The sequence below is a fragment of the Lycorma delicatula genome, chromosome 11 (assembly GCF_047948215.1).
Source record: "Lycorma delicatula isolate Av1 chromosome 11, ASM4794821v1, whole genome shotgun sequence".
Taxonomy (NCBI): Eukaryota; Metazoa; Arthropoda; class Insecta; order Hemiptera; family Fulgoridae; genus Lycorma; species Lycorma delicatula.
The window spans coordinates 10,589,856-10,606,559 of NC_134465.1; the positions used below are offsets into that span (position 1 = coordinate 10,589,856).

Below are 16,704 nucleotides of genomic sequence, written 5' to 3' on the forward strand. Positions count from 1 at the left end.
CACAATCCATAAGATTGAGTCAATCCATAAGTTAAATTAAAGAGTTAAAAACACTAACAATTAATTTGGTAATAATTACTTACCAAACTAGGTTTGTAGTTAGCATCATCAGTTCTTATGATAGCTGATGTGACGACCCATATTCATGTACTGTTCTATTTACAAATAAAGGTTTTGATTTGATTTTAATACTAAATTATCAGTGAAATTTGTATTTTAATTATATGTAATAAAATACTCTCAGTAATATTGAACAGATAGTATGAAACTAAGTCATAAAATTGTAATTAAAAGTTGTGAGGTAGAAATATCAGATAAAAATGTTAATATATTTATGTGACAAGTATTCTACATTTTACGTTACAATTATCATTAATTATAATACAGAACTTGAATATGAAAATTAAATTTTTACACAATCCAATTTTTAAAACCAGCAAACTGGAATCTGTCAAGAATACTCCAAGAATACAGTTTGTATATATGTTAGCAATAGGTTTTAACTGGAATTTTACCAAATAATATGGTATGATTCCTATTACAAAAATCAATTTGCTATAATTTACAGTGAAAAAAGAATAAACTCTTTAATAATCAAAATTTGTAAACTGTTTAATTAAACGTGTTCTAATATAATAAAATTATGTTTTTTTTCTTTTGACAACTTTGGTATTTCTATTATCATGCAGAAATCATATGCTACAACTTGATAATATTTACTTAAGAACATTCAAAACTACATAGAGAATTTTGATAGCATTTGAAGTCTGAGAAATCTTAGTTTACAACTAAGAAAGAGAAATCTTAACATTTCTTACACATTTATCCATCACAATCATAAAATACGAACAATATTTAACACATATACAACTAATATTTTCTGTAATATTACAACAATCCTTTAAAATCTAATGATACTTTAGAGTATTAAAAATTAAATTATAATGAAGAAAACACTATGATGTGGAATTAGAATTAATTATAAGTTTTTGGTTAAGAAACCTAACAGATACATTGCATACTTAGGAGTTCTGAAAATTGTTTAACTTCTACTTTATACATAATGTATAAATAAATTATATAATAAATACTTTATATATAAACATTTATATATATAAACATTTATATATATATATATATATATTATTACAGCTTTTAACCTCTCTACATATACTTTTAGTACTAAATCAATTAAACTTGGATGCAACCAAATTCATCTCTTTACAAGATTCTGCCATAAATTTCTCTCCTTTCCTATTTGTCTTTAGAAAAAGAAACCCTCTACTTTCAGTTAATTAAGAATGTCTTCATAATAATTATTGTGAATTACTGAGGATCTAGAAAAAAAAATTAATTTTTTTCAAGTTATATAAAGAATAAATGAAACAGATTTTGTCTTATGTTTCAGGGAATCTGAAGAGGAGACGTAAGTACAAATATCATTAATTATTTGAAATTATTTATTTATATTAATAAACTTTATAGTAACTTTAGTAATAATGAAACTATTTTACTAAGAATGGTAAAATAAATATATTATTATAGATTCTCTCATTAATGCTTATATCATTAATTACGATATTGTGATAATACAATGTATAATTATTCATATAATAATAGTCACCTGATTTATCTTTAAGAAAAAACAATTAGTTCATCTGAACTATTGGATATAAAAATGTATATAATATAATTTATCTATAAATAAAATCATGAAGTGTTATTATTTAAACCTAAAAAATATAATCAACAATTTAAACATTTTTACCTTAAAGGGAATATTAGAACATTCAGTTTTTAAGTTAGCCAGCCAAATTTATATGTGAAAAAGTGACCTTAGAGTCAGTTTAATAATAGAAAAATTATTTATATAAATAAAAAAAGTAAGAAAAAAGCTAACTTATTGGTTACAAAAATGAAGAGTCAGATTATAATTCCTATAATAGAATTAACTTTTGAGTTATGTCTTCTCTGAAGAGATGGATGGCTAACAAAAACTTTTTAATTAAATACAAAAATAATACACAAAAGTTTAATTAATTTAGCAGTCAATTTTTCATGAAAAATATTTTAATTTCATTGATGTCAAGCATTCTATTAACTTCAGAGCAAAGTTAATAAGTTTCGCCACCAAAATAACATTATTTTATTACCAACTTTACAATAATTCATATTTGAATTTCAAATATTTAAATTGAAAATATATTAATTTAATCCTGTTTTATACGACTTGGTGACATCCGTTGAATAATGTTCAACCAAGTGTTTATTTTAGATAATACTAGAAAAATTGAAAATTTGTTTTTCAATAATTTTTTAAAACGTTTTTCTCAATAAAAAGCATTATATCATTATACTTAGCAGCATGCAAATTAACAAACAAGCTGCTTTTAAAAGACATAAAATTTAAAATCTAATATATTTAAAAAAATATGACATTATTTACATGAAAATTTAAAAGTTGTGAAGTATGCGAAGAAATTGTTTATCTTATATTCACTGGGTAGTCACTAACAGCAATGAATGATGATTACATTTCTACTACTGTCAAGTATGGTTTCAAGTCAAATTACAAATATGGTTCGAAGGATTTTATTTTTAAACATTAGGGGTAATAAAGAATTAAACAAAAAAATAATAAAAGACAAGTTTAGTTGCCACCACATCAACTTGAATGGCAGAGATGGAGTCAGTGAGTTAATCAAGAACTTTTTTATTGATTTTATGTCACCTCTGTAAAATAGAAGTCTGTTCAAAATGTATTCAACCTGTATTCAAAAATAATAAAAGAAAAGTTTAGTTGCAACCACATCAACTTGAATGGCAGAGATGGAGTCACTGAGTTAATCAAGAATTTTTTTATTGATTTTAAATCACCTCTGTAAAATAGAAGTCTGTTCAAAATGTATTCAACCTTAAAATACTAAAACAAAATATGCTAGCTATTTGGTTCTAACTTTTATCTCATTCTGATGTACAATCATTTTGATTTTACACACTTAACTCATAATTTGAAACATTTTTGAAAGTCTTGTTTCAGAATAGTATTTTTAGTGGGGTTGTCTTTTTTCAGAAAATTCTCTTACTTCTTAAATTAAAATCTTTAGGCAGCATTTTCAGTTAAGGAAATAACCAGAAATCACTGGTAAGGCGTTCAGTGAATTAGCAAACCACAAGTTTGATTTAATAGTCTAGGACTAGCACTCAGGAATACACATTGGTTTAATCTTAATGAACTTTTTAATTGTATAATTGAGAAGGTCTAGGCTCATATCTTATGCACATGAACTGTACATACAGATAATAAAGGAGTTTTTTATTAATATCTGTTTTACTTTCTCAAACACAATTGTCATATAACGCTCACTAAATGACTAAAAAAAAATTGTTAGAATTCTATTAACTTGCTTTTATTCTGCTGACAACTTTATATCGAAATTAGCCATTTTTTTATTTATCTATTCACCTGAACGTTCATCAAACTTGATGTAACACTCTTCAATACAGTGCATTTTTACATATAAAACCTTTCAAAGTTTAAACACATTGCACTTTATTAGCACAATATAGTTATTTTATTGTTTTTTTTTACATATTTTTTGTTCAGAAATAATTTTTAACAAAAAAAAAAACAAATTGAAAACTATATATATTTACTAACTAAGATATTAAAGTAAAATTAACTTCTCTGCTGCTATTTGAACCTCCTTATAGATAAAGAAATTAATGTTTTGATACTATATATAATTATTTAAAAATATAACAAAATCTATGATTTAAATTAAATTTATTATTTACCATTACATTTCAGCTCATAGTGGCATTTAATTATATATTTTTTCAAATGTTATATTTTAAATTTACTATTTAAATTTACATTGTGTTATTTAAATTTTCAAAAGTTATAAATTTAAATACATAACATGTTATTATTACTTGTTAATATCAAGTCAATATTAACAAGTAATATCAACTTGTTTAATATATTTAAAAATTAGTATTTATTTTCCCTAATGTGCTCAGTAATAGATGTTTATTTATTGTATTTACACACTTGTAAATATTACAGAAAACATTTTGTGCTGTTATTGCTACGTAGAATTTTTTTACACCATTTGCGATTTTCATTCAAGTCTATTTGATTCGAACTGCTTTCTGAGGAAAAAAATAAGGTTGGATACATTTTAAGCAGATCCTGCATCATGATACACTGTAAAAATAAGTTTGAATTTTTATATTGATGAAAACTATGTTTTAAAAAAATGTTAATTTAAAAAAAAAATTGACAACACATATCTTTAATAATGAAAGTTATAAAAAAATCATTACTAAGTCAAATTTTACTCTCTGTTAAGCTGCAAGAACATTTATTGATGTTTTAACGTATGGAAAAAGGTAGCTCAGGTGCAGGTAAAATATTTTTATAACTTCATTAAAAAGTGATAAAAATAAATCAAGAATTACTTTTAACTTATATTAAAAATTATTCAAAATAGTTATAAATTTTCTCACACAAATTACAATCTTTTCTTCAGATCATGATAAGATTACATATTTAATTTTTAGTAAAACTATAACTTGTACATTAACATTCAGTATTATTTATTAATTTAGTTTTATTTTCATAGTTTTTAAAATTAATTTTTTTTTTATTAATTAATAACTTATTTTATTTTTTCATTTTTTTATAGGAGGTAGGTAGTGTCTATAGGCAGAAGAGCTGTTCTAATTAGCTATAAACAGTGAAGTAATATGTATATTTTGTAGAAAAATTTTTTCATAATTTTTTTTTACACATATAAATATTTTTTTGCTACAAAGCACTGTAAAATATTTTTTATATTAGTATACCCCTTGTTTTTCATCCTGTTTTGCAATCCTTTCTTTACATTAATTTACTATTTATTTATACCTTGCATCCAAAAGTGCATTTAGACATATAACTAACTCATTTTATATTTATTTTTATGTAGAAATTAATATAATTCTAAACAATTTTAATTTGTTACTCATTTTTTAAATACTTTCCTTGATAATTTTTTTTTTTTTTTTTTAAGAAAAGAACATTAGGTAGGTATTCTTTAAATATTTAATATGCACAAATATTATTTTTAACAGTTTTTATCAAAACTCAAATAAATAAGATGGTTTTTAACAATTTTCGAAAGAAAAAATAAATATCCATACTTGATGTGAAAAATTAAATGACTGTTTGAATTTAAATAAAATTACATATTTATAAAGAACTGGTATGATAGTTGAAATTAATTATTAATATTTCCTAGGTTTAGTTTTCACTGTTTTTTTTCTTTTTTTGGCAAATGGATTCTGTTTAGTTTCTGAATTCCAGATTTAAATTATGATAATACATTCAAAATCTAATTCTAAATAATTCTCGTTTAAAAAACCTGACAGATTGATGATTACAAAGTAGCCCTCTGCAATATATTTTTTGTCTTTTCTGATTGCTAAAGTTTTTGTCTTTTAACTCCAAAAAGACAAAGGCATGGCTTTGTTAGGCATGGCATTTTTCACATGCTACAAATTTCCATACCACATTCCATCTTTCAACATGGCATCAGGAAGGCCTTACAATGGTAAAAATTCTGTCAAAACTCTCATCTAATCCCAGAGAACTAAAAATGCTGGTTTTAAAAGGCAAAAAATGATTTATCATTACAGAGATAAACTTCAAAAGAAATAAATACAATTATTATACTATTTTTTTTTTTTTTTTAATTAATACTTTTTTAATGAGTGAATCAATAACTGTAACTATCAGCCATAACTATATATTCATATAATAAAATAGAAGCTAAAATAATTTATGCAGGCTGGTTGTGACTGTTACAGACATATCTAGTGTATCCACATGATGAAGTGCTAAAGTTTGGTCAAGATTCAAAACTTGTCATAACTGATACTTTTTTACATTTAAATATAATATTTTTCCTTTCCAAAGGATTATATAATATTATTTTGATTAATAAACAATTGTCGTTCTCTGGATATTCATGATTTTATTCATTACAATAGAAATGTCCATTATCGCTTTTTACCGTACCTTTTGGACGTACATTTAAGGTTTCTGCAACTTTTTATTTAATGAGACTGTACTCAATAAGTATAAACTTATATAATTATCAAACATACATTTAAAACAAATAAAATATATATCTATCAGTTCTTTGATAAATATTTTTTTTTTTAAGTTTTTTTAGAGGCATCTCATAAACTGTCATGCTGCTGGATGGAGGAAGTTTTATCTAAAAATTTAACAGTTTGTAATGCGGGAATGTACAATGAATTTTGTATTTTATACCTGGATTTGAAACATGTTTTTATTAAATTAGAATATTGTTTTAAATTTACCACGTTCTATAATGTCAAAAATATAAACTATTTATATTTCAATGACATTATATTTTATATACTTACATCATTAAATATATTACATTAAATAATCTTAAATAGTGCCAGAATTGTTTATCTAACTGTTATACACAGAAACATTTAGGCAAATCAAAAAATGAAGAGTAAAAACCTAAGAGGTATATTTACCGACCTGTTTTAGTACATAGTTTTACTTTGAAAATAGTTCTCATAGTTTTACTCTAATAAAAAAAAATTATAAAATTTGAATACTATTTAATATCAAATGAATTCATTTTCATGTTATTAAAAATGTTTCTATACAAAATATTTCATATTTAATTATCTTTTTTCAGTAGATTATACGATAATACAATTGTTTAATAGAAACTTTCTTAAAAAGTTTAAATCTGTTTTTTGTGTACATAAAATTATTTGATAGTCAATCCAGGGATTGATAACATATCATATCAAATTAGAGTTCTGGGTTTTTTAACTTTTCATTTATTTCCATAAGATACATTATGTACATAAATTATCTATATTATGTACATTATGTATGTTACAGAAGACGTAATAAATAATGGAAATAAAGATTTAAAAACAGCATAATTTTAAAACACTATAACTTAAATTTTCTTTTCAGTAATTGTTATACCATACAGAAACATTTTACTACAATTAAATACATGGTTTAATAATATATTATAAAAAAAGAAAAAAAAATTATATATATGAAATATTAAGTTAAATGTAATTTATTTAAGTTTATTTTTCTCTTGATTGGATAAAATTAAATATAATAAGACGTATTTTACTTAAAAATATTATCTTTATTAATTTCTTGGGTTAACCCAAGATATTAATAAAGATAATACGTATGTCTTGTTATTATATATAATTAATTTTTGTTTAATGTAATGAATTTAATCTTTTTTAAGATGGTAGAAGATGTATTTCATAGAGATGATTTGTTTTTCTGTAATCATTTGTCATGAAGGAGAGAGATAGAAATGAATAAAAGCAGCATGACAATGTATGGATGGCCCAGTAATAATATATACTAAATTCAAAAAGTAATTTATGTTTCTATTATATTTTTAAAAAAATAATGTAACACCTAAAAAAATCAGTGCATTGCTATATAATAATAAAGTTGAATTTATTTATAACATAAATCTACAAAATTATTACTAGATAATTAAAATTTGTATAAATTCAAAATTTGCATACATTCATGCCCCTGTTTATAAAATTATTAAAATACTACAGGTAACAAAAAGGACGCTGTTCACAAAATACATTTTTTATGCCACCGAATTTATTTTAACCAACACGGAATTTTATTTTTTCATATTTTTCCTTCTGTACTTAAATTTCTGCACATATTAAATTGTACATAATTAAAATTATATTACCTGGCGATACCTCTCTTTAAGTATTTTATAACATCTACATATTCATCAAATTTTTTTTTAAATTAATTTTAATTAACTCTTTTTGATGAAATTTTTTATTGGTTTGTTTTTTCTTGTTTTTTTCTCTGAATCATCCTATGTTACGTACGTTTTGAACTACTATACTATATATAGTCAACCAGAGCCCGAACCAGTACAGAAGAAAGAGTAAGTTTGGAAGAAGCGTTTTTTTTTTTTTAATTTTTTGTAATAATTTTTTCAATTTTATTTATTAAATCATTATTTTTTATCAACTTGTTTTTTTATTTATGTTTTTTATTATAATTTTTGATTTGTATTTTTAATTTTTGTATCCAGTAATTGCCAACAGATTGGTTGGTTCAGTACATTATTTTTAACTGCTTTCATTGCTTTTTGTATCAAATAAAACAAAAAAACTAATTTAATGTAATTAAAGTATTTATAACATTAACAGGTCATGTTCTATTGACAGTAATAAACAGTAAATTTACACAATTAGAAAATAGCCGATTAGAGAAACAAGTCAGTAAAAAATAAAATAATAATAATAATAATAATAATAATCTGGGAGAAAACATCCTTATTATGCAATTTTAATATTAAACTTTACTCTATACTTTTTAATCCAACACAGTTTATATCTTGGCAAAGTTTTTAACACTTCTGTATATAATATGGAGAACCTAGATTGAATTCCAGTCATGCATAACATTTTTTCACTTATTTTATGGCAATCGTGGGCTTCAAATATCACGCACCACCCACACAATATGCCTTCATCAGTTCTTGATTTTAATCTCAGCTCTCTAGTAGTCTGTCACAATCAGAACAATCAAGTTATTGTGGAGCTTGTCTTTTTCTTGGTTGTCCAATTAATCACCACCTAGTTGATAATCCTTTAAATAAAACAAAGGGCAAATTATCAGAGAACCACACAAAACATGATCTGCCCATCTAATTCATTTAACTCATGTCTTCTGAATAAATTTCTGGCTATTTCATTGAAGTATATTTCCAAATATTTTCTCGACTTACATAAATTTCCAGCCTTTACAATCATATATTTCTTCTCAAAAATATGTAACTTTTTTTTAATTTTATTTCATTTCAATCTATTACTCAGATCCATACAGCAGCATATTATTGCATTATAAAACTAGATCTACCTTCCACTGACAATATTGTTGATTGAAAAATTATTTAATTAAATAATAATTATTTATTTAATCATTATTATTAAAACATAAATACAAAAAAAATACTTGAGTGCAATAGAAACAACAAAAACCAACACCCACGAAGTACTACCAAAACTTTCTTCTTTTGTTGCTGAAAAACAAAGAAACTGAAAACTAAAAATATATACATAAATGACTGAGCTGTGGACAGAAATAATTCAAAGAAAAGAAAATTGCCAATAATATAATAAACACCAATTAAATTTTCTCTACAGCGGTCATACTCTAAATGGAAATAAAGTTTTTTAGCGCATCTTAAGTGTTAATTTTTGTTTGTTTACTCATTTTATTTCACAAATCTGTTTTGTTTTGTATTCGGTTTTTAAGTTATTTTTTTATATGAATTGAAGATGATTGCTTAAACATTAAAATGCAGATCTAATGATAAATTTTTTAGTTATATGTGAACTTTGACGATTTCTAATTTTTATAATATTTAGGTGATTTACCAGTTTGGCTTTACGGGGTATATTTATCTATTAAAATTTCTTTTAAATAATAAGTAATGATGAAATAAATAAGTATTTGATATGTAATGTGTTATTAAATAAATGTCTCGCAACTAATTCAGCAGTAACAGAAGGACCAACCAAATAATATATTAAAATATACATATAAATACATCATATAAGCTTTTAAAATTAAATATGACTTTTCCTAGATATGACTTTTTTTGGCTATTACTGGATTTATTTTTGAGTGTGAGGCGATTAATTTATTAATAATGTTTTCGAAAGCTTCTTCTCATCTTTTTATGTTATTGATTCTAAAATACTACATCAATAAAAACCCTTTGTTTTGTTTTTTGTTTTAATTATAATTATTAAAGTCATTTATATAATGTTTTTATAACAGTTTTATAAGATTTTTTTGTTAATTTTTGTTTTTTTTTTTTAGTTTTTCAGTCATTATTTACTCATCAGATATATAGTATTTATTGCCAACATTTAGAAGACACAATATAAAATAAATATTTTATGTACATATATATATATATTTTTTATTTGTAAATAGTTATTTTTTGAAACCTGTGTTTATATATAATTTATCTAATTTAAATCAGTAGACAAATTTAAAGGTAATTCTTGTTAACATAATATTTTCCCCTTTTTAAGTAATAAAACAAAATATGTACCTATGACTAATTTTAATTCTTGTCGATATTTCATAATACAGTAATGTACATACATGAACCATTTTTCAGTACAATTAATTTGATGGATATTACTACCAGTAGATTGCATGTTACCCACATAACCTCAACAATTCATCACTTTGTATAATCCATCAGTCTTGGTAATATAAATAACTGTTATTGTTAAAGCATTTCATGAGATCCAAATGAATCATGATCAGTTTCAGAAATTTGCAAAGACTGATAAACAATTACCATAGATTTTTCATTATTCTTATGAATTTCAAACTTTTTCAACCAACATAATTAATTTTTGCTGATGTTTTAAGTTGTACATGTGTATCACCCAATTAAATGGAGTAACCTGTTTCAAGACAAATTGTGCTCTGCAACAAATTAATTGAAAACAAAAATTTTATTATTTTTTAACAGCCAATATATACATATAAATTTTATTTATGTATATGCATACTTTTATTTTTAAAATCACCAGTAATTCATTACCTACAAATTGATACAATCTAGTTTTTTTAACCAATCACTACATTAAAATTCACTAAAAAAATTACTTCAATTTTTGAATTATTTAATTCTTCTGTATTCTGTGATTAAAGTTCTTTTTTTAACAAGAATTATTATGAGTAATTTACATAGAAAAGAATGGCAACAATATTAATACCAAATTTTTTTATGATAAAAACGTCATATGATAACACGATAAAAACTAATTTTTATTTATTAATTTTTTATTTAAAAAAAAGTTGATTAGGATCTGTTCTTCCATTTTCCTTTTTGATAATATTTTGATTTTAGGCAAGGTAAATAGTTGAAGTTATACTGTATGCACTTTAGAAATTAATATTATCAAATATATTACAACACTTCTTGCCAATTACTGTCATTAAAATACAATTATTTATTCATTAAACATATACATAAATTTTCTTTTTTATAAAATTGCATTTATTTTTAACATCACCTCTTCTAGTAACAATTTTTTCTTCATTATATGTCCTTACAAAAATCCATTTTTTAACCTAAATAAAAATTTGCATGTGATTTTTTTTATTATAAAAAATTTCTTTTGCATGAATTTATTTTTTAATAAAAGTATTACCTTTTTTTAATTTAAAAATTTTACTATTTATTTTTTATATTAATTATTTTTTTTCATTTTTAATACTCAATATTGTTTTTTATGTTGTAAATGCTATTTGTAATTGTGTAACAATACTTGTTACAAACTAACTGATAAAAATATTTTTATTTTACGTATCTTCATGAACTGCAACAACATATGTATTCATATTTAATTGTCTACAATATATTATAAATAGTTAACAAAATTACTGTAATATGATATATCCAGTAAAAATATAATTCATTTACTGGGTATATACATATAAATGTACATCATACAGCATGGGAAAAATTAATGGATTTAAAATATAAAACAGATTACTGTAAAATGAGCATGCTTGATCAATTTTATTAATGTTTAATTGTGCTTATTTTTAATAGTATTTTATATTTATTATTAATTACTTTTTAAAAAGATATTCCTGTAAGTTAAAATTATTTATTTTTTAAAGTAAGTATAATGATTTTTTTATTTACATTTATTTATTTTTAACTTTACAAAGTTAATATATTTTTTTGTTTTGAATAAATAAATTATCAAACTATTTATATTAGCTGTTAAAATTATTTTAATTTATAAGTTGTTATTAAAATATTTATAACCTTTGCTCAGAATTTATAAAAAAAAAATAAATAAATAAATAAAAGGTAATAATGATAATAGTAACAGATACTAGAAAAGTTATTGATTCAGTGAACTCCAACAATAAAATCAAATAATTGCTAACCCAACCCTTGATCATCAGTTGGTAAATGATGATTAAAGGGGTTTCATAACCCTCTAGGCTTGATTTTTTTTTTTTTTTATTATCAATACCAGTTATAAAAATGTACTTTGAATATTTAGAATCAGTAAATGATACTGTATTATGACTAGCCTTTAACTTTATCCAATAAATTAGCTGGATCTGTCAATTTCATTCTAACTCATACATTGAATGCATTTTCACTTCCTTTATGGCAATTTTTCATACGTTGACTTTTTAATTTAGGTGTTTACAATAATTAAATGTATATTTTTCTTGAAGTTATTTTTTCACACATATTTATTTTAATTGTCAGTTTTTTATTATTTATAAGATAAAGAATGGATTTTAGTTGATAAAAAATACTAACTGTTAGGGTTCTATTTATAAAAAAAGTAATTTATCATGATTTAATGTTTAAAAAGGCACCTGAGAAATATATTACACCAATGAAAACAATAATCTTCTTTTTTTTCAGTATAAACTTATAAATGAGAAACAATTATATTTAGTATTTATATTTTACCTCGAAAAATAATATTACAACATAATAAATTAAAATCCGATAAGCTACTTCCTTGACAAATTATAATGTCATTAAAGAAAAAATTAAACTATTAACTTTCATCAGTTTCAATTTAAAACAGATCAAATTTTTATTTAAGTTATACCAAATTTTCACCAAAATATGTTCTATTTACACTTAAATATAGCACTCAAAAATAGTTCATTGTGGAAAAGTACATTAAAAGAAAGTACCATAAATAACAACTGATAAAATAAATTCAAAATTTTGTTCAAAATTTTGATTAAAATGGTACAGCCAATGCCATTAATTAATATTTCATTAATATGTTTAGTAAGAACTATTACTAAATGTTAATGGAAGATTTCACTGTTGGTGTTAAACAATAATTTTTGTTAACTTTAGTACAGATATTTTTAAAACTACTTCTAAATTTTCTTGTTGTTAAACTATTTATTTTGGTAAACCATATATTTTACTTCAGGAATATTAAATTCATCAAATGGGAAAGATATACAATGAGCAATTTTTTAAATTTATTTTAAGTATTATAGTACTGTTGTGTTAAAAACAGAATCGCACAATTCTCAGTATAAAATTGTTTAGACATTTCATTTGTGTACATTATATGCATGCAACTATAAAATGCTTTATTTTTCTAATTAATGCTAAGTAAATTATAGTAATATTATAATTTATTAAGTAGAAATTATTATAATTAGTCATTTAATGTATATATATTTATTTAATATGTATTAATTAATTTTTATAATTTAATAACGCAATTCACTTAGATCTATTTGCTTTATTAAATCTATTTTAAGTATATTCTTTTTAATCAAAAATTATTTTTCCAAAGTGTAATGTTAAAAAAAGGAAAAACAGAAATAACATTTAATTTTGAATTAAATGACATATTAATATTTATAAGTAATTACTGGTTGTTTTTTTAATGAAAACAATAAAGTAATAATTTCAAATTCACCTCATGGTTTTTTTAATTTATATTATGAATACTTCATTAATAAATCCTGCTGCAATTTGTATTGAAAATAATTGTTTTAAAAGTTGTCTGAATGAGGCATATTTTAACATTAAATCATTAATGAATAAGCCTCACAGTATTTGATGTTACATTTGCACTTCAAACATTTGGAAGTAAAAAAAAATTAAATAGATGGTTTTTAGTTAACTACACAGTACTGTGAGTACATAATCCTCTTATATACTTTATGAAGTAATTTTATTCATCTCAACAGACATAATTGTATAATGAATATTACAGTAGCATACAGATTAATCTGAACACAGGGCATTTTTTGTTTATTTCTATGCTGTGGTTACACTGCTTGACCACATTCTTTAAGTTGTTTGTGTAATATGAGGTTATTGTTCTTTGGTTATTTAGCAGTTTTCATGTTATAAATAGTGTTTTGTGAAAGTTTATTTAATTTTTTATTACAAAATCATATTTTCATAATTTTTGTTCTGCATGTCTTGAATGTATAACAATCGCCATAACTCTAAGGAAAGTGTTTGAAAATTATTTCTCTTTCTGAGCATGCCAGAATGACACAATGACACAATGACAAATACATTCTGAGTATGCTGTTGGACTAGGGAGAGTGAATGCTATTTTAAAACAATTTAAAAAAACTGGTTCCTTTTCATCTCAAAGAAAAGGCAAATGTGGCCATAAAAGAAAAACTACTCCAACACAGTTATTAGTGAGAAAAAGTAAATTGTGGACTTAAATCAAGAATTAGCAGCCAGTGGAACAGATTTACATGTAACAACTGTTAGATGCAGACTTTTTGCAGCTGGATGGAAAGCTTGATGGCCAGCTAAAATGCAGCTTTTAACACCAGTGCAAAAAGCTCTTGTGGGCCATGCAGATGCTAACTGGACCAAAGAAAATTGGAAAAAATGTTATGTTTTCCAACAAGTCACATTTTTATGTTCAGTTGCAAAGAGTTCCATACGTTAGATAAGCATCAGATGAAAATACATCACTAGCTCATACCCAACAATCATTTAAACATCCCAAGAAAAAACGTTTTGCGGTTTTTTCACATTTGAAGACTCTAGGTCATTACTACCAGTAGATGGTATATTAAAAAGTGATGGCCATATAAAGATTCTGAAGGACACGGTTGTGAAACAATTTCAAGATAAATTTCCACAAAGAACGTTCCAACAAGATTTGGCACCATACCATACTGCCAAAAAAGTGGAAAAATTTTTCGAAGACAAAAGCATTCAAGTGCTCCCGTGACTAGGTAACTCCAACTTAAATCGAATTGAAAATTTTTGGGCAATAGTCATAAAACCACTTTCAAAATGAATTGTACCATAAAAATTGACCTCATTACAATATCATTATGGTTTCCTGATGAAGAAATAAAAAAAGTGTATAGTACATTTGTTGAATTGATGCCAAATTGTGTATGTAAATTGATAAGAATAGAGGAAGACATATTAATTGCTAGATATTCACAAACTCTATACGTACGATTGATTTTTTTTCTAAATGAAGTTACTTTTAACTAAATAACATCTATGTTCAGATTAGTTTGCACACTACTGTATTTGTTGATCGATACAAATAATATTTAGAAATTTATAATCTAACAAATCAATATAAATATTTCTTTGAATTTAATAAGAGGAATTAAATTCAAAGAAATATTTTGAACATCAACATAGTACAGTTTATCACAATCCTTATTACCTGTTACTTTTGGAAAGATAAACATGAAGTATATTTAAAGATGTGTTCAAAGAGATTTAAAAAAAAATTATTTATAAAAACTTACTTGTTTTTTTTACTAAGCTTGGTTCTTTATAAAACTTCCCTCATAATCAAAAAAAGTTTTTCACAATTTCCTTCCTTAAACATTATTTCAGTAAAAAAACGAATAACTAACTTTAACTCTAAAATGTTTAATAAATTCTGCCTACAAAAAATTTAAAATTTATTTGCTTTTCTCTTATGGAAGGTAAAAAAGGTACTTTACATAGATACTTACATAGTACTGGCATAATAATTGATGATAAAATTTGTAGTTAAAGAATAAGTACAATGTTTATTATAAAATAAGATTTTTAATCTATCATATGACTTCTGATAGCAATATTCTCTAGATCACAAAATGTCTTCACAAATACCAAAAATATTTTAAAAATTAAAATAATTTATTTTTTTCAAATTAGTCATATAATTGAGAGAAGATCTGTGACATAATATCTTAAAAATATTCATGAAAATGAAACATTTCAATTCTACAATTCTCTCACTAGATATATTTTAACCAATTTAAAAAAAAAAAATAATAGATTAAATCCATAAATAATTTTTTAAGTACATTTAATTAACAATCTCCCTAGCAGAGCTTTTATCTATCTAAACCCTTTACACAGAATGGGGATTGAATCCCAGTTATGCTTGATATTTTTCACACACTATGAAATTTCTACAACACCATATTCCCACATACAAATTTCAAATCTAAATTGTGAATTAGCAGTCTTAAAAAAAATTCCTTTTTCTTCACATTCTATGGACTGATAATTTTTTTCTCCAGTAAAGGAGATTTTTATGTGAAAATCATTTAATCACATAATACCATAACATTATTCTTCCAGTTAACGTCATTTGAAGACATTTTCTTTTTAAAGAAAAATACATGATCATATAAATGATTTGAAGATAATTTTCTGTTTGTAATCATTGTTACCAATTAAATTATTATAGTATATGTGTAGCATGAACTCATTCTAGTATTCAAAGCATTTTCACTAAAAAAAATTAATTGGGAAACTTGAAATGAAAAAATAATACACTTAGAATATACATCGTAATCTAGACAGCCTTACATGGTAGTAGTTAGTTAATCCTATTTTACACATGGAAGTAGTTAGTTAACATCATTTACCCGTTTCCTTTTCATATTTTTATTATTATGTAGTTTTTCACCAAACGCATTGTAAACCATTCGCTTTTAAATGGACATCTTTTTTTTTTAAATAGCACATATTTAAAATTAAAATAATTTTAACTACAACAAAATAAATAAAACTAGCCTTCCAAAAATTCACTAAAGATAAA

General features: G+C 23.2%; 1 protein-coding gene across 9 annotated transcripts in view; it reads left to right on the forward strand.

Moving 5' to 3' along the window:
* Positions 1 to 16,704, forward strand: part of up (Troponin T, skeletal muscle) — a 109,209-nt gene that overhangs the window by 54,012 nt on the left and 38,493 nt on the right. For 5 of the 9 annotated variants that reach the window (XM_075378116.1, XM_075378119.1, XM_075378117.1 and 2 more), the window contains exons 3-4: positions 1,409 to 1,426; positions 7,965 to 7,997. In XM_075378116.1, coding sequence (XP_075234231.1) covers positions 1,409 to 1,426; positions 7,965 to 7,997 — 51 coding nt within the window. Of the gene's footprint in view, positions 1 to 1,408; positions 1,428 to 7,964; positions 7,998 to 16,704 lie in introns of all 9 variants that reach the window. The other 4 variants (XM_075378122.1, XM_075378124.1, XM_075378121.1 and 1 more) reach the window with 1 other exon arrangement.